The sequence below is a fragment of the Castor canadensis genome, chromosome 1 (genome assembly GCF_047511655.1).
Source record: "Castor canadensis chromosome 1, mCasCan1.hap1v2, whole genome shotgun sequence".
Taxonomy (NCBI): domain Eukaryota; kingdom Metazoa; phylum Chordata; class Mammalia; order Rodentia; family Castoridae; genus Castor; species Castor canadensis.
Window position 1 is genome coordinate 16187746 of NC_133386.1, and position 17769 is coordinate 16205514.

Here is a 17769-nt window from a genome sequence, read left to right on the forward strand (position 1 = left end):
CGGGTGCCCAGGGGGATCCAGTCCAGGCCCAGCCTGCCCCTGCTGGCCCACACCAGCGGGGGTGGCACTTACTGCGGAGATTGTGGATTAGCTCCGAGTGGCTGGCGCCGCCGGATTTCCAGGCCATCGCTAAGCACACCCGGAGCAGGTACAGAACCACCTTCAACGCGGCGACGGTGCCCAGCAGTTTCCCCAAGAGTGAGACCACCTCCCACACGGTCACCGCCCCGCCCGCGTCCCCGCCGAAGTCGCCGCTGTTACTGCCGTCGCCGCCGCTGCCGCCACTGCGCGCTCCCGGCATCCCCCGCGGCACGCATGCGCTCTGTGACGCCTCGCGGCCCGGGGTGCGGCCGGGTGGGGCAAGAGGGTAGGAGGAGGCCCGTTGCCCGCGCGGTGGCTGCGGCTGCTCCGCGACCGCAGGGAGGCCGGGCTGAGTCAGCGTCGCCGCGTCCCTCTTTCTGAGGCTTCCGACTGCGCACCGCCCTCGCCCTGAGGCCAGGCCGGTGGATGGCGTTCCGGGGTGCGGCTCCGGTCACTGAGCAAGGCCGGCGGGATTGACAGGGTGATCTGTGCCGCCGCTGCAGGTGGCTCTGCAGTCGCCGCCCGGTCAGCTGTTGCGAGCGGTGGCGGATCTGCTCCTATGGCTGTCCGGATTGTTAGACGGTGGGCTAACTCCGCTCTGCCTCACCCAACCCCACTGGCTAATATTTGGGGAGTCTAGGCGCCCCGTGATGGGGCCGGAGTAACAATGATCTTAATAGACCCCAAGGACAAAGGCCCTCTCTAACCCGAATACCCCCAGCCTCTGGCTCTGTAACAAGCGTGTCACTCTTTAATTAAAGACTTTGGGACCTTGGTTTGTTTTCAACTCAAATTACATGAGCAAATTAAGAGTGGAAGAACCTCATGACATGGGGCGGGGGAAGGTGCTTCGCTAATTTAAAACAAAACAAGCGTGGAGAGCGATAATTGGTTAAACAATACCACGTTATCCTATGGCGACTGTGACATTCTCCCAATGCAAGTGTGCGTTTTCAGCTAATTAAGCCTCACAAATTCCACCCTTAGCCTGATCACCAGCTTTATTGCTCTGTAAGACCCTGCATGAGAAGCTGACAGAGAGCCCTGCTTGTCACATCCAAATTGCTGACTCCTAAATAGAACTGAGACTGACGGGATCCACCGGTCAGTTAGTACAGTAAACTTTCAGAAAGGAAGCAAAACTCTGTCAATACATCTGTGCTAACACATCAGCAGCAACTTCCAAATGCTAGTTCATACCAAATTTTGTCGAATGTGACTACCTACTTACAATCTGAAATACACATTACCTATTATCTTGGTTACTGTGACCATAAATGAAACCACATGTCAAAATAGTGTTTTGTTTTTTTGTTGCCAGTTGTGTTGTTTTGTTTGAAACAGGATCTTTCTGTGTAGCTCAATCCAGCCTCCAACTTTGGTTCTTCCTACCTCTGCCTCACGAGTGCTGAGATTACAGGCATAAACACTACAACCAGCAAAACTTTTTAATTTCATTATTAGATAGGAATAAAAGTGAATTTGGGGTTCTCATCCATTTAAGAGTTTTCCATCCCATCTCCCTACAGTCTCCTCATGGTCTTGACACCCAGGGAAAACCCGAATAAACCATCTGCTCTTAGTCCCTGAATAAGTAATCTAGCCCACATCTGCTGTTAAAATTACTTGCTTTTCTATACTTAAACTACTTCATCTGGTCTTAGAGTTACTTGCTTTTTGTTGACTGTGGATAACACCTATGTGCTGAAGGGTCATGATGGTAACAGTCAAATTTAATCCAATCACTTTCTCCCACCCCACAACCCTTAAATATCCTGCGAACCCTATCTAAGAGGAAGATTTGAGACTTCTCTCCTGTCTGCACATACTTGGACACCTCATGAATAAACTCTTTTGTACAAAACTCATCATTTGAATGATTGGCATGCTTCACTTGGGCAAAATGGTCCTAGTGGGTAACAGACTCCTTGCTTTAAAAAACAAAAACAAAAACAAACAAACAAAAAAAAAACTCAAGCCCTTAGCAGGGACCTGATAGCTCTCTGACCCAATGGATTACATTTACATGCACTGCTTCCACAAACTATTGCTGTGAAGCAGCACTTACCAATATCAGGGGGAAAAGTAACCCAATGAGATGGTCCCTTTTAAACAAGCAACACATAGTTATGAACAGCTAGCTGTACCGTAAAGGAGATTTAAAAGATGAATAAGTCATACCTTCGTGTTTAGTATGATTTACATTCTAATGGGGGTGGTCTGCCTCAAAAGAACACTTGCAACAGAGGGCAGAGTGTAAGTGCCATTAGTGGTCTAGATCCTTGGTGGTGTGTTTATTTAGATCATCATGGACTGGGCTCATCGAGAAACATATAGCCTGGGCGCGGGTGGCTCATGCCTGTAATCCTAGCTACTCGGGAGGCTAACGTCATGAGAACTGCCATTCAAGCCCAGCCCTGGCAAATAGATTGAGAGACCCCCATCTCCACAATAACCAGAGAAAAATGTACTAGAGGTGTGGCTCACGCTGTACAGCACCTGCTTTGCAAGTTTGAAGCTCTTAGTTCAAACCTTAGTCCCACCAAAAAAGGAGGAGGATGCACAAATGCGTCGTCTCATTCCTGTACTGATTATGCGAGTTCGGCGCAGTCCTTACTGCCCAGGGGCACAGGCGTTCTTGCTTCGGTTTTGAGCTGCACAGGTTGCCCCAGCTCGGGAGCGGCGGGTTTGTCCCGCCCACTGGCGAGAATTGGCTCTCGGCGGCCACCGTCCCTCGCGAGGTCTCCGCCAATCATGACTCGCGGGAAGGGGCGGGACCGAGAGGCGCGCCTTGTGCTTTTTGCTGTACCTGCTGTGGTTGATTTCAGCATGGAGGAAATTTGTGCGAAGTTTGTGTCTCAGAAAATCAGCAAAACCCGCTGGCGACCGTTGCCTCCCGGGAGTCTACAGACTGCGGAGACCTTTGCTACGGGTTCTTGGGATAATGAGGTACCCCAGTTCCCGGGGTGGGGGTCCCCGCCCCTGGCCGCCCGCGCGCGCAACTCAAGCTTTATGGCTCCTTTTGTCCTGGTCCCGAGCTGTGGTGTGCCTGAGCCTCGCACTTCGTTATGTTTTAAACTCTTACCATATCATACGTCTTGAGGTATGATATGCTTCGGAAGCAAGGTTGCCTGAAGGCAATATGAATTTTTACTTTCCGGAGAGTTGACATTTACGTTATCTCAAGATAAAACTTCTGCTTTACAGGAAAATTACGTTTCACTGTGGTCTATTGGAGATTTTGGAAACTTGGATTCTGATGGAGGGTTTGAAGGAGACCATCAGTTATTGTGTGATATCAAACACCATGGTGATGTCATGGATTTACAGGTAAATCTGTGTTGTATCCAAAAGCTAGCTTTTAAAATCTGAGAAAAATACATTTAGAGATGCAGGGCAGTCCACCACTGAGCTATATCCCCAGCCCTCAAGTATTGTTATCTCGGCTTTACCGGCGAGAAAGCTTAAAATAACATTTTTTGAGCCTATACTATGTAGTAAGTACTATGCAGGCAGTTTACATGGAATTGGGTTTTGAATTCTCATAGCTGTCCTAAGTAGATGTTAATTCTCCCATTTTAAAGATTTACTGAAACTTAGAGAACTTAGGTTCTCTAAAAAGGTCTCAAAACCAATAATAAGTAGTCGGTATTAAATTAAGTTTCCAAAGCTGGATGCAGTGTCAGATGCTTGTAGTCCAAGATTCTTGGGAAGCTGAGACAGGAAGATCACTTGGGCTCAGGAGTTTCAGATTAGCTTGGCTAACATAGGCCCCATCTCAAAAAAAGAAAAAAGTAAGTTTAGTTGAAAACTATTGTTCATGAAAATACTTTTATTTGTATAGAAATCTTTACTTCAGATCTCTTAACACTTTATTTGCTTAATGTTTATAGGCTGTTTGCTTTTTTAAATTGTATTGTGTTTACTATTAATTGAGTTGAACAAATACACTTCTTTCCTGTTCAACTTCTGAATCTGTAAATCTCTAACAAGCAAGAATTTTCTATTTAGTTTTTTGACCAGGAAAGAATTGTTGCTGCTTCATCAACAGGATGTGTAACAGTTTTCCTTCATCATCCAAATAACCAGGTAAAGAACTTCTATTTGAAAAGTAATTTTGAATTTAATTATTTTTAAGAAGGCTTAAAAAAGATTGTGCTTAATAATTACACAACTAATAAAGTTTTATAGTGTTTAAACATGAAGGGACGTGGGATTGGTGGCAAATTTCTATAGCCCCAGCTATATTGGAGGCTGAGTAAAGAGGATTACTTGAGCTCATGAGTTCAGGATCAGCCTGGGCAACATAACACCATCCAGTTAAAAAAAAAAAAAACAACAAAACCTTGAAAGGGAAAAATACTGCCTACTTTTTCAGGGTGACAGAAGGTGCTGGGGACTAAGCCCAGGCTCTCAGATGTGTCAAGCATGTATTCTACCACTGAGCTACACTCCCAGCCCTATATTACTCATTTTTTGGTAGATTTAAGTCTGGAATCATGTTTTTGTTTTTATGGAAACTGGACATCCCTTAAATATTTTCTGTTAATTAGATCTAATAACATGGTATTCTGGTGGTTGATTTTCCTGTAGTTCCTTTTTAAGTTATTATTCTAGTCTTTGGAAGAAAGAGCACTTTCTAGCTCAGATACCATGAGTGAGAGCAAGAACAGTTACTTTGCTTCTATGGGTAGAACTCAGGTCTTCATTAAGAGAGAGGATCCACTGCCTCAAGACGTGACCTTTTCAGAGAATGTTGGGGAGGGCAGTTCTTTATACAAGCCCCACTGCTAATAACGCAGTTTTAGGTTGCTGAAGAAGAATACTCATTAGATTTAGGGATTAAAATGGTCACCTTACTAATAGGCATGCCTAGTAATTTTAAAACTCAGATCTTGTTAAGTATTTTTCCTAAATACAGAAAAAGAAGTAGCATTTAGGAAAGATGTAGAGGTTTCTTACATGTAGGGTTGTTCCCATAAGTATTTAAAGAATTGTTTTTGAACATTCAACTACCTGTTAGCTAAAAATCATTAAGTTTGAGGTGATTATGGAACCATACTGAACAACATTCCTTGTGAGTCTAATTCAGTGTGCACAGAGCTTTAATGGAAGCAGTTTCTAGACATAAATACTCTAAAGTACAGAAAAGAATTAGTGCGACATAGAATTTAAAAATACTATTATTGGGGACAAGTGGTTTTGGTTTTTTTAAATCATTTTTAGAAGTTTGCTTTGTTTGATATTATTCTTATTTCTGATGCCTAGACTCTGTCAGTCAACCAGCAGTGGACAGCAGCTCACTATCACACAGGTCCTGGCAGTCCTTCCTATAGCAGTGCACCATGTACAGGTATTGTGTGTGACAACCCAGAAATTGTCACAGTTGGAGAAGATGGTCGAATAAATCTCTTCAGAGTTGATCACAAGGACGCTGTGAGAACTATAGGTAAGAAGAATCGTATTTCTTTCATCTATCACAGAGTAATTGAGCACTTACGATATGCTGAATAAATATAGTGCTAAGTGTTCAAAGGATATAAAATATACAAGGTGGGCCAGGGGGTGGGGGAGGGGAAGGCGGTGCCTTAAGTGGTAGAATGCTTGCCTAACAGGCAAAGCGCTGGGTTCAAACCCCAGCAACACCACATATATGTTTATATATATATATAATATTTTATATATATATATATATATATAACATATATATATATACACACACATGACTTTGAATATACGTATATTTGTCTTTGTCAAGTCAGTATGTTTGTTGATGAGGTCAGTGTGAATGACTGTCTACAGAGGAGAAACTTTTTTTTTCTTTTTGCTAAAAGGGATTATCATATAACAAACCAGGGAGCAAATGGCAATTAAATTAATCTGTTCTAGACCATGAATAATACTACGAGATGATACACTAACAAATGGAGGCAGAGTAAAGCTATATAGCAAATAGCAAAAAATTATACTTTGACCTGACATTCAATATTTATATGGGAGAGATGAAAGATGAAGCCAGAAAGGTAAATTGGGGCCAGATTGTGATGAATGCAAAGCCACAGAGGTTATTTTTTAGTTGGAAACGTAAGGAAGTTTTAGAGCAAGGGTTGTGCTTCAAAAGATTATTTTAGCATAGTGATTCTCAGGATGCCTCCCACTGGCTTGTTTGGAGTCAGCAGTTTACCACTGTAGACCTCTTGGGTCAGAATCCCTAGGGATCGAGCTCAAACACTAGTTTTTTGTATTTTTTATCATGATTTTCATTTCTGAATTAAATTAATTATTAAAAAGCCATTGCCTGGTGGTAGTGTGGAGGAGTAGCATGAAAACATGTTTCAAAGTGTGTATTAAATTATATGCCTTAAGTTTTAGACACAAGGAAATCTAAGGAAAGGACCATTATAACAATCAGGATAGACTTCATGGGGAAGGAGGGAGCTCATGAGAGTAAATACAAATATATTTGACATAAGTCAACGAGTAATAGAAGTCAGAGAGAGCTTTGTAGGAAGCACTAGGATTTAGTCAAGAATGAGTGGGAAATAAGATTAGTACACAGGAACTTGAACAGAGACCTTAGAAATGCAGGGTACCAATCTTAAGAAGAAAGAGAAAAAGTAATATGTGAGAACTCAACCTTCCACTCAGAAAACAGCTCAAATGTCCTGTGGGTGATATTTTTCTACTAGAGGAGAATATGTATAAACATGTATGTTATTGTGCGTTTTTCCATAGAAATTAAACTATAACTAAAATGTTCATTTCTAGTATTTCAATAGATGGAATGTGATTTAAGATTTTTCTTGTGAAAAGGGGACCTATTAACATACACTGCCAATTTTTAAACGTGTAGACAATGCAGATAGCAGTACTCTTCATGCTGTAACCTTCCTTCGAACTCCTGAGATTCTTACAGTCAATTCAATTGGACAGTTAAAAATTTGGGATTTCAGACAACAAGGAAATGAGCCCTCTCAGATATTATCACTGTAAGTTTTGATTTGTAATTTCAGTAGTGTAACACTAAATTAATTTGTTCAATTGGTTATAGCAACTGACTTTCAAATCATACAGTATTTTAAGATAGTGATTCCTGATCAACTTTAATAAAGCAAGTGTAACATGATGGGCTTGATAACAGTCATGCTCCATTTAATAAATATTTGTTGTATTGATTCAGCAGAACCTTTATGTCTTTGAAGTTTATATTATTTATTAGAGAACTTGTTTCTGCTCATCAGATGATTGTATTGATTGTGGGTAAAATATACTGTAAATGTGATTGGGGGTAAGATACAATACAGAATATTTTTTCTGAGCAGAAATCCCCTTTTCTAAGTTTGCAGACTTCTCTCTTAAGAAAATAAAATGTGTCAGTTTAGCTGGGCATGGTGGCACACCCCTGTAATTCTAGCACTCAGGAGGCCAAGGAAGGAGGATCTTGAGTTCTAGGCCAATCTGGGTTACGTAGCAAGACCCTGTCTTAAAACAAAACAGAAAATAGAATGTGTCAGACTGAAAAAAATTCATATTAACTAGGCATTAAATGAGATGTAAGTAGCTGGATGTGATGGTACATGCCTATAAACCCAGCTACTTAGGTGGTGAACACAAGGTAAGATGTAAATAAAAAGTATTTAGCATAGTTGATACATATTTTTTAAAACTTTAGAAATGGAAATGTGTTTTATACATCTTGCCATTAGGTAATTTTGCTTCTAGGGTTTCCAAACTGAAGAGAGAATAATTTTGACCTTTAATACTAAAAATTTCTAACTATTTTAAAATATATCTGATCCAGTTAATTTTTTGGCATCACTTACTACCTCTAGCTACTAAGTAATTATCAGTTAGTACAATGATGTTTCTGGATTTATGCAAAGATAAATACTTTACCACATATTTGATACTGTTGTATCTCCCACAAAAGGACTGGTGACCGAGTACCACTCCACTGTGTTGATAGACATCCCAACCAGCAGCATATTGTAGCCACTGGAGGCCAGGATGGAATGTTGAGTATTTGGGATGTGAGACAAGGCACTATGCCTGTATCGCTGCTGAAGGCTCACGAAGCTGAAAGTAAGTATTGTAGAGACGCAGAAAGTTTTTCCTGGGCGAATTACATGACATAAGTACATAGAGCCAGAACCTCAGTAAAGAGATTGTCATCTTTATGCACTTGTTTTCTTAGGATAATTTTTTAGAAACAGAATTGATGGCCAGAATATTTGCACAATTTTATAGTTGTAATTCATGTTGTCAGATTGTTCTACATAAAAATACCAGTTCATTTTATCTGTGTGTGAGAATGCCCTCTTCCCATGTAAATGCAAACTGTTATTTTTAATTTTGTTAATCAGTTTGGCTCTTCAGTTGTACTTATTTTTTTAACAAGTCCAATAAATATACAGGCTGTTGTTCTATCAAAATGAATTATAGTTTAAATTCTAATTTCAAAGAAGTTTATTTTAAACTTGAATAAAAGTACAAGAAAGCAAGCATAGAACGAATACTGCAACTTCTCTGTTTAAATTACAAATTTCACATTATTTTCTTGGAAAATAAATGACTTTAAGATTACATTAAAGCAGGTACTAGTGGCTTACGTCTCTAATCCTAGCTACTCGGGAGGCAGAAATCAGGTAGATCACAGTTGGAAGCCAGCCTTGGCAAATAGTTCATGAGACCTTATCTCAAAAATACCCAACACAAAAAAGGGCTGGCTTTCTGTCTCAAACTGTAGAGTGCCTACCTAGCAAGTACAAGGCCCTAAGATCAAACCCCAGTACCACTGGGAAAAAAAAAGAAGGAAGTAAAAGATAGAAAATTATTTGCCTTTCCCAGTTATAGCTGTGCCTAAGAGCAAAAAAGGGTAAAAGAGGAATAAGGTATACCCTCATAAATTCTAAGTTGGCTAACCTTGTTGTAGACTTAAAAACTTTCAGATCTCTCTCTGTTTACAGTGCCTAGGGATCAAACCCAGGGCCTCACAAATGCTAGGCAAGAGTTCTGCCCCTGGGCTCCCCCAACCTCTGAGATCTCTTTCTCCCTGTCCCCCTTTAACTGCCAGCCTGTATTGTTAATCAAGGCACACAAATACAGTGGCTTATAATGTTTTATTTTGAATTCATCCTAACTTCTGGTTAGAAATTAAGTAGGGTGTTTTATAGGAGTTTTTTTTTTTTTTTTCCTGGTGGTATTGGGGTTTGAACTCAAGGTCTCACACTTGTTAAGCAGGTGCTCTACTACTTGAGCCACTCCACCACCCCAGAAGTTTGTTTTCTACTTTGAAAATAAATACTTAAAAATGTAGATTTAGACAGTCTGGTCGTGACTTTATAGGATGTTTTATTTCATTTTGTTATTGTTGTTTTGGTTTTGGTTTGTTTGCAGTTGAGTGTTGAACCCAGGGCCTCCCACAGGCTAGCCAGGCTCCCTACCAGTGAGCTACACTCCCAGCCTCTCATTTTATTTTAAATAGTTTGAATGTATTCTATGAGAACTTTACCCCAGAACACATTCTTCTCCTGAGGAAGGTGACCTTCTTATGCTTTGTGGCATAGTATTTAATTGCAGTAGCTGTCAAAAGATTTTCACCTTAGAAACCTGCGCCATTCACTCTATATTGCATTTAGGCACTCTCAAGTGACTAGCCCAGACTCACAGAACACTGTTCAGAGACCTGTTTCCTCTGCATGCTGCAAATAACTTCCCATGGGCCCTGATTAGTCATTGGGTGCCTGATGTCTACGTATACCGAAAGTTCCCTTAAAGTTTGTGTGTGTGGGGGGGGGTGGTACTGGGATTTAAACTCAGGGCCTTATACTTGCTAGGCAAGTGCTCTACAACTTGAGCCATGCCACCAGCCTTTTTGTGTTGAGTATTTTTGAGACAGGGTCTTGTAAACTATTGGCCTGGGCTGGCTTCTAGGCAAGATCCTCCTGATCTCTGCCTCTTTTGTAACAGGGGTTACACACATAAGCCACTAGCACCTGGCTCCCTTAAAGTTTTAGAGCTGTGGTTGGGAGTGCAGTAGCAATCCCAGTGTAGCTTCTTAGAAGGCCTCCATCTGCTACTGAATGCAAATTCTTAGAACACTTCCAAGTTTTGATTTGCTTGGAACTAGTTTGCTGCGGTACAAGCCAGAAGTACCCAGAATCATGGCATGAGCCAGTATTGTATTCTTCCTTTAGAAATTCATTTGTTATGGTCTCTCTCAATCTTTCCAGTAGTACCACTTTTATCTACTAATGATGCAGAAATTGAAAATAAGTGGACTTGCTGGGCACTGGTGGCTCTCACGCCTATAATCCTAGCTACTCAGGAGGCAGAGATCAGGAGAATCGCAGTTCAAAGCCAGCCTGGGCAAATTCTCAAGACCCTATCTTGGAAAAACCTGTCACAAAAATAGGGCTGGTGGAGTGGCTCAAGGTGAAGGCCCTGAGTTCAAGCCCCAGTATCACAAAAAAAAAAGGAAGAAAGAAAGTAAGTGGACTTACCAATATAAAAAAAGCTTTTTGAATATTGACCCATTCTCTTTCATATCCATAAATAGTATTATAGGTTACGTAATTTAGTGGTTATTTTCATTTATTTTTCTGGCCCAGTCCACAAGTAGATTAACTGAAGTTATATTCTCTTTTCTGTAGCTCTGAAGCCTTTGATTTTTAACTGACTTAAAGTTTATAGGTAAGTGATGGAGGCTAATGGAGATGGTGCCTAGAACTAGGGTTTTAATGTTGCTTCTCACTTTTTACCTCCTAGTGTGGGAAGTTCACTTTCACCCATCCAACCCAGATCATCTGTTTACTTGTTCTGAAGATGGGTCCCTCTGGCACTGGGATGTCTCCACTGATGTACCTGAAAAGTCCTCACTCTTCCACCAAGGTAAAACATCTTAGATTCTTATGTATCATTTTCTGATATTTTCTACTTTCTTATTTTTTTTTCCCAACACTGGTGGTGGAACCCAGGGCTTCACACTTGCCAGGCAAGCACTGAACTACCTTCCCCAGTCTTTGGTTTTTTTGAGGCTGAATCTCACTAGATAATTCAGGTTGGCCATTAACTTGCTATGTAGCCCAGGTTAGCCTTGAACTCAACATCCCCTGCCTCACCCTCCCCAGTGCTGGAATTATTTGTGAGCCACCACACTGGCCACAGTCTAATATCTTTAACATTAAAAACTTGTAAAATGTTTCTATTTTCCTGCCTCAGAATAAATTTGAATATCATAGGGCTTGAAACAGGACTGTTAGCTCCTTACTTCTATACTCCTGATGACTGGAAATGCCATCAGCTGGCTTATTTCAGACATCTAAGATTCTTCTTTGTGAGTACCCTTCTCTTGGGTCCTCATGCCATAGAATAGGCCTTGGCAGCTCTTTTATTTTACATTGCCAAGGCAGGGTGTGTGGCAAGAAGAAAGTAGATCTTTTGTGTTTTGGGGGTTTTAAACTCAGGGCTTTGCACATGTAAAGCAGGTACTCTATTGCTTAAGCCATGCCTCCAGTCCATTTTGCTCTATTTGTTTTGGAGATGGGGGTCTTACAAACTATTTGCTTGGGCTGGCCTTGAATCATGATCCTCCCAGTAGCTAGGATTACAGGTGTGAGCCACCATCTACTGTCTCTTTCGTATTTTAGGGTCCTAGTTCTTCCCTATTTAAAAGTCCTTGTCTCCTCATTAAAATTAGCAGTAAGTAAAGCTCCTCCAGAAACTGCACACTAGTAATCAGGGTTTGTTGTTGACCATTTATTTGTTTCATATTTTCCAGGCTTCTTGTTTTTGAGGGTTTGTCTGTGGTTCTAAAGTTCAGTTGTCTGTCTCTTCATCCATTAATTCATACATTCCTGCATTCAGAAATGTCCACCTGTGGTAAGCACACCTATAAATGTTGGGGTCTATAACAATAAGCTGAATAAAAAGTTTCTACACACATATATTTATTCCACCAGACAATAAAAAAAGCTAGGTAATGTATCAGTAACAGTCCAATCAGAAAATAGAAAGTACTCTGGATTTAGAACAAGTTGGTTTTACATGTCTTAGAAGGACAAAAATAAATAAACTACACAAAAGGCTGGAGGGTGGTTCAAGTGGTAGAGTCCCTGCCTTGAAAGTCCAAAGTCCTGAGTTCAAAACCCAGTACTGCCAAAAGAGAATGAGAACACGAGGTCTGTGGAAGAGCCAATAGGAAGAAAGGGTAATACCCAGAAATCAGAACTTGTTAATACTTCTATTGTTGTACTATTGGAAATGCTGCTAAGGTTCATTCTTAATCAGTAGAAAAGTTGCCACCTTAACCAGGCTAGAACTGCTCCCAGTGTTGTCATTGCCAGAAACCTGGAGTAGGAAGGATGCTGCTTTTCCCTCCTCTGCTTTCCAGTCACCTACCAGTAAAGCTTCTCTTTGGCAGGATCCATCTAGATGACAGATGGTACCTTCCAGCAGCCTGAAAATGGAGTTTACAGACTCCTATCCCCTGTAGTGTACAGTGGCATACAGGAAAGGAGGCTAAAAGCAAAATGGGAAGAAAACAACAAAATACGCTGATAATTACTGTAAAGAAGAAGAAAGCAGAATAGGAGGATAAGGAATGAAGGCAGAGAACTGGAGATACAGCTCTGTGGTGAAGCCCTTGTCTGGTGTATGCAGGCCTGAATTCAGTCCCCAGCACTGCAAAATAAATACAAATCTTAAAAAATAATAAAGGCAGAAGGAAGGAGGGGAGCTATGCTAGAGAGAGGTTGTTAGGACATTCCACATCACAGAAATAACGTTTAGGCAGACCTCTATGAGAAGTGAAGGTGTGGGTGACATGAAGGTATCCCAGGCAAAGGGCCTGAGACAGGCCGAACGCTGTACAGTTCACCTAATTGAAGGGGAGTAGTGAGAGGTAAGGACTGCTAGCTGAGTGACAGATCCCATAGGAGTTTGTAGGCCATAATAAGGACTTGAGATTTTTATTCTAAGTGTGATAGGTAGCTATTAGAATTAAGCAAGGAAATAGCACAGTGTGAGCTACAATTTCAAGAAACACTGGCTGCTGTGGAAAATAAACTATGGGAGAGGGTAGAAGAGTAGAAGCTGGGGGACCAGGAAGAAGTCTTATAATGGTGAGGGTTTTGGCAGTGCTGGGGTTTGAACTCAGGGCTTCATGCTTGCTAGGCCAGTCCTCACAGTGGTTCTTTAAGTTTTCCCAATCCAGAAATCTGAAATCTGAACTGCTCCAAAACCTGAAACTTTTTCATTCTTAACCTGACGAAAACGTCCACAACTGAGCTCATGTGATGTGTCACAGTCAAAACCCAGGCACATTAAGACTATTGTATAAGATTTCCTTCAGTCTGTTAATTTCCTGTGTAGACCTTGGTCTTACCCTCAAGATAGCTCATTATATATATAAACCAGATATTCCAAAATCCTAAACACTTTTAATCCCAAGCATTGAGGACAAGGGACACTCAACCCGTATGGAGTTTTTGTTTTCTTTTTTTGGCAGTACTGGGGCTTGAACTCAGAGCCTCACAGGTGCTAGGTTTTGCTAGGCAAGCCATTCTGTCACTCTAGCCACTCCACCAGCACTGTTTTGTGATGGGGTTTTTTGAGATAGGGTCTTCTGAACTATTTGCCTTGAGCTGGCTTTGAACCATAGCATAGTATTCAACCACAGTATAAAATACAAGAGCAGTAAAAAAAATGAATAGAAAAACTGAGGGAAAAAGTTTGGAACTACAGAAAAATCCAGAGAATGGGACTGGGGGGGTGTGGCTCATTGGCAGAGTACATGCTTAGCATGCACAGAGCCCTGGTTCAATTGCCCAGTAACACTGCCCCCGACAACAACAAAAAAGCTGTAGGGAAGTAAAAAATGTACGGAGCATGTATGCAGTCTATGCTGATTTTACTTATGGAGAAACTGACAGTTTTACTTCTTTTTCAGCTAAATACTTGGTTTTTACTTCCGTTTCCCCTACCACCTTACATTTGAAATCCTATTATTTGAGAAAACTTAGTAAGACTATATTTTGTATACCGTATTTTGTATCTACTATTAAGAGACATAGCACTAGATACTGTGAAAGCAAATATAAAAATGTAACCTGCTCCTAAGAAATACTTGATTTAAGCCTAGTATATTGGGGCCAAGCCTGTAATCCCAGCTACTTGGGAGGCTGAGGCAGGAGGATTGAAACTTCAGCCAGGCCTGTGTCAAAAAATAAAAAGGGCTGGGCGTGTGGTGCAGTGGTAGTGCACTTGCCTAGTATGTGAGGGGGCCTTGGGTTTGATCCCTCGTCCGGGGGTGAGTTACTTATGGAGAATGGGCATTGCAAGTTAAATAACGGCAGAAGAAATGAGCCAGCATGGTGGAGCATACCTGTAATCACAGCTTCTTAGGAAGCAGAGGCAGGAGCATTATGAATTTAAGACCAGACCTGGCAAAGGTAGTGACCAGATACTGTCTTAAAACTAAAACTAAAAAGGGATAGGATCATAGTTCAAGTGGTAGAGCACTTATCTGGTATGTGCAGAAGGAACAAATGTGACATGTTAGTAATGTCTCTTCCAGTGCTGAGGGTTCCAGGGCTGGAAGAGACACATGAACTAGAGTTGTCTTCAAAGGTTTCCTAGAGAAAGAAGTTAACTAGGTGTTCAAGGGCACTAGGACCAGGAAGGTTTAAACCTACTTTTTGTTTTTTTTCTTTTATGCTTGTGGTGTTTTTTTTCTTTTATGCTTGTGGTGGAGGGTAGTGCTAGGGATCAAACCCAGGGCCTGGCATACGCTAGGCAAGTACTCCACCACTGAGCTACATCCTCAGCCCCTAAACCTACAATATGTTAGCACCTAGACACTTAGCACAGAGACTTAACACATAGTAGGTGTTCAGCCATGTGTTGAGTTAATGCAGTCCTTGTTTGATTTGAGAGAAAAGGAAATTGTAAATAATGGCTGAGGTTGAAATATACTGCTTCGGCCTCATTTATATTAAATGCAGAATACTGGTAAGAGACAAAAATTCATAATCTAATGTTCTAAAATTACACTTTCAACATTTATTGGGCCAGGTGCAGTAAATTACTGGCTCATGCCTGTAATCTCCACTACTTAGGAGGCAGAGATAGGAAAATTGTGGTTTGAGGCCAACCCTGACAAAAAATGAGTGATGCCCTATCCAAAGATAGGGATGGGCACGATGGGACACATCTACAATCCGATCTGCGTGGTAGGTGGAGGTGGGAGGATTGAAGTCTGAGGCTGGCCCAGGCAAAAACATAAGACCCCGTCTAAAACCAAAAAGGGGTGAGGGTGTGGCTCAAATGGTAGAAGTGCACGTGCAAGGCCCTTAGTTCAAATCCCAGTACCACCAAAAATTTTTAAAAAACCAAAAATAAAAAAGGATCATTTATTTTAAAAGGGTAGTGGGAGGATACCTAAAGTAGATTGATTATATGTTAGAATCAGAAATAAATGTATTTTTAGAAAATACTCATCTGGAAATATATCCAGAAATTCTTTCTTATAAACACTATTTTTGTTGCCTAGGAGCTTAAATTTTTGTGTATTTGGGTGTCATACCACCCCCCCCCCTTTACTTATTCTTTCTGTCTTCTGGCCCTTTTTGCTACCTTTCTGAGACTTTCCATTAAATGATATATAGAAAGACAGAACACAATTAAACTTTCTGCTTTGCCTGACAACTATAAGTTTGGTATCCTTATTTTTCCTTGGAAAATTGAGTATTTAATATCACCAAATAGGTCTCTTTGCTCAGAGATTTTTCTGCCTGTTACGCTCAGAATTAACCAAGTTGAAATCATCACCTTTCTGAAATATGAATAGGTGTTTGATTTTTACTAATATAAAACTAGTCTAAAAGGTTTTACCACTTTTCTTTTTCCCGTAGGAGGAAGAACCAGCACTTTCCTATCTCTCAGCATTAGTAACCAGGCGAATGTTCACCACTCGCTCACAAGTTCCTGGCTCAGCACTGATATTGCCAAAGACCGCATTGAAATCACAAGCTTGCTTCCCAGCAGGACTCTATCTGTGAACAGTTTGGATGTTTTAGGTCCTTGTCTTGTTTGTGGAACTGATGCAGAAGCAATTTATGTTACCAGACAACTATTTTCCTGAAAGTACTGTAATTATAAGATTTCAAGTAAAATACAGTTAGCCTTTTGAATTCCAACTTCTGTGCAAAATTTTATTATCAGAAAATGTGTATTTGTGGGGAAACATGAGTGAAGTATTGCTAACGCTATTGCCCAGTTTTGGCTTTTGTTTGATGGATTCTTTCACACCAGTTGCAGAATGTGATAGATGACTGATAGCAAAAGATGTTCCTTACCCTGATAAATACATTGCCTTTAAACAGATTTTGTATGCGTGGGGGGGGGGTGGTGGGGAGGTGTAGGACCAAGGTTTGAACTTATAGGTTCAAGCTTGCAAAGCAGGAACTCTGCTGCTTGAGCCACACCTCCAGTCCATTTTGCTTTGATTATTTTGGAGATGAGGTCTCATTAACTATTTGCCTAATCTGGCCTCAAACTGAGATCCTCCTGATCTCAGCCTCCTAAGTAGCTAGGATTGCAGGCATAAGCCACCAGCTAGAACAGATTATTATTGACAATTTATGTTCTGAGATTTAACATTATTAAAACACCATAGGTTCCTATAATTTTTATCAATAATAGGTAAGGCATATTCCCTTGTGGGGTCAACATTAACGCTTATTCTTTTTTTTACTCGGTACTAGAGATTGAACTAAAGGCCTGGTTCATTCTAGGCAAGCACTCTACACTGAGTTAGACTGTCAGCTCTTTTTTAAAATTTCATTTTGAGACAGGGTCTTAGAAAGTTGCCACGGCTGGTCTTGAACTTGTAATCGTACCTTCTTCATCAGCACCTTGAGTAGCTAGGATTACAGGTGTGAGCCACCAGCACTCAACACCTCATACTTGTTAGGCAGGCTCTCTACTGCTTCAGCCACAGCTCTAGTCCATAGGATGAAGTTTTTTTAAGACTTTATTATTGCAAAAATAATTGGGGCTGGCAGCGTGACTCAAGTGGTGGAGTGGCTGCTTTGCAAGCTCGAGACCCTGAGTACAAACCCCATTCCCACCAAAAGAAATAATAACTCAATACAAGAAAAGCAAATACAGGCAAAAGAAAAACTTAAGTAAAGCTTATAATCTGATAGATAATACTCTTCATATCCCTTTATTCATTAGCATATTCAATTTTTTTGTTTAGTGAGTTGGATTTGTTGTGTGTTTTTTTTTCATTCCGATGAAGTTTCATCATAGTTGTCTGTGTGGATGCACATCCTCTAGCAATAGAAGCATTTCTCTCATTTTTTAACTGCTGCTTAATATTCTAAGGTAGAGATGTGTGTACCAGGCTTGCCTATTCCTGACTATTCCCCATATTCCCAGCCTCTCCGTTACGATTAGTGCTATAATGTCTCTCTCTTTTTTCCTTTTAGTGAGACTGAGTTTGAACTCAGTTACTTCATGCTTTGCTTAAGCCACACCTCTAGTTCATTTTGCTTTGGTTATTTTGGAGATGGAGTCTTTTCAGCTATTTGCCTGGACTGTTCTCAAACCAAGATCCTTCTGATCTCAGCCTCCCAAGTAGCTAAGATTACTGGAGTGAGCCACCGCACTTGGCAGTTGTTATAA

The 17769-nt window shown here is 40.9% G+C and overlaps 2 protein-coding genes across 8 annotated transcripts in view; one reads left to right on the plus strand and one right to left on the minus strand.

Annotated features, from left to right (window-relative positions):
* Pcmt1 (protein-L-isoaspartate (D-aspartate) O-methyltransferase) overlaps positions 1-17769 on the minus strand; it is a 58853-nt gene that overhangs the window by 33988 nt on the left and 7096 nt on the right. For 4 of the 5 annotated variants that reach the window (XM_020176011.2, XM_020176012.2, XM_074072371.1 and 1 more), the window contains exon 1: positions 73-316. The exons of the other annotated variant lie outside the window; for it this stretch is intronic. In XM_020176011.2, coding sequence (XP_020031600.1) covers positions 73-301 — 229 coding nt within the window. In that variant the 5' untranslated portion in view covers positions 302-316. Of the gene's footprint in view, positions 1-72; positions 317-17769 lie in introns of those variants that run through there. 5 annotated transcript variants of the gene reach the window in all.
* Nup43 (nucleoporin 43) lies at positions 2858-16277 on the plus strand. 3 transcript variants are annotated; one of them, XR_012447695.1, is made up of 9 exons: positions 2858-3030; positions 3289-3411; positions 4093-4170; positions 5350-5530; positions 6935-7070; positions 8012-8163; positions 10849-10971; positions 11861-11961; positions 15993-16131. XR_012447695.1 is itself a non-coding variant. In XM_020175992.2 (8 exons), exons 1-8 carry the CDS (start codon positions 2911-2913, stop codon positions 16220-16222), a joined length of 1143 nt encoding a protein of 380 aa, XP_020031581.1. In that variant the 5' UTR covers positions 2858-2910; the 3' UTR covers positions 16223-16277. The 3 variants fall into 3 exon arrangements, 2 of the variants coding, with proteins under 2 accessions (XP_020031581.1, XP_073928455.1); XM_020175992.2 differs by lacking the exon at positions 11861-11961 and having other exon boundaries at positions 15993-16277; XM_074072354.1 differs by lacking the exons at positions 10849-10971; positions 11861-11961; positions 15993-16131 and adding an exon at positions 10734-10774.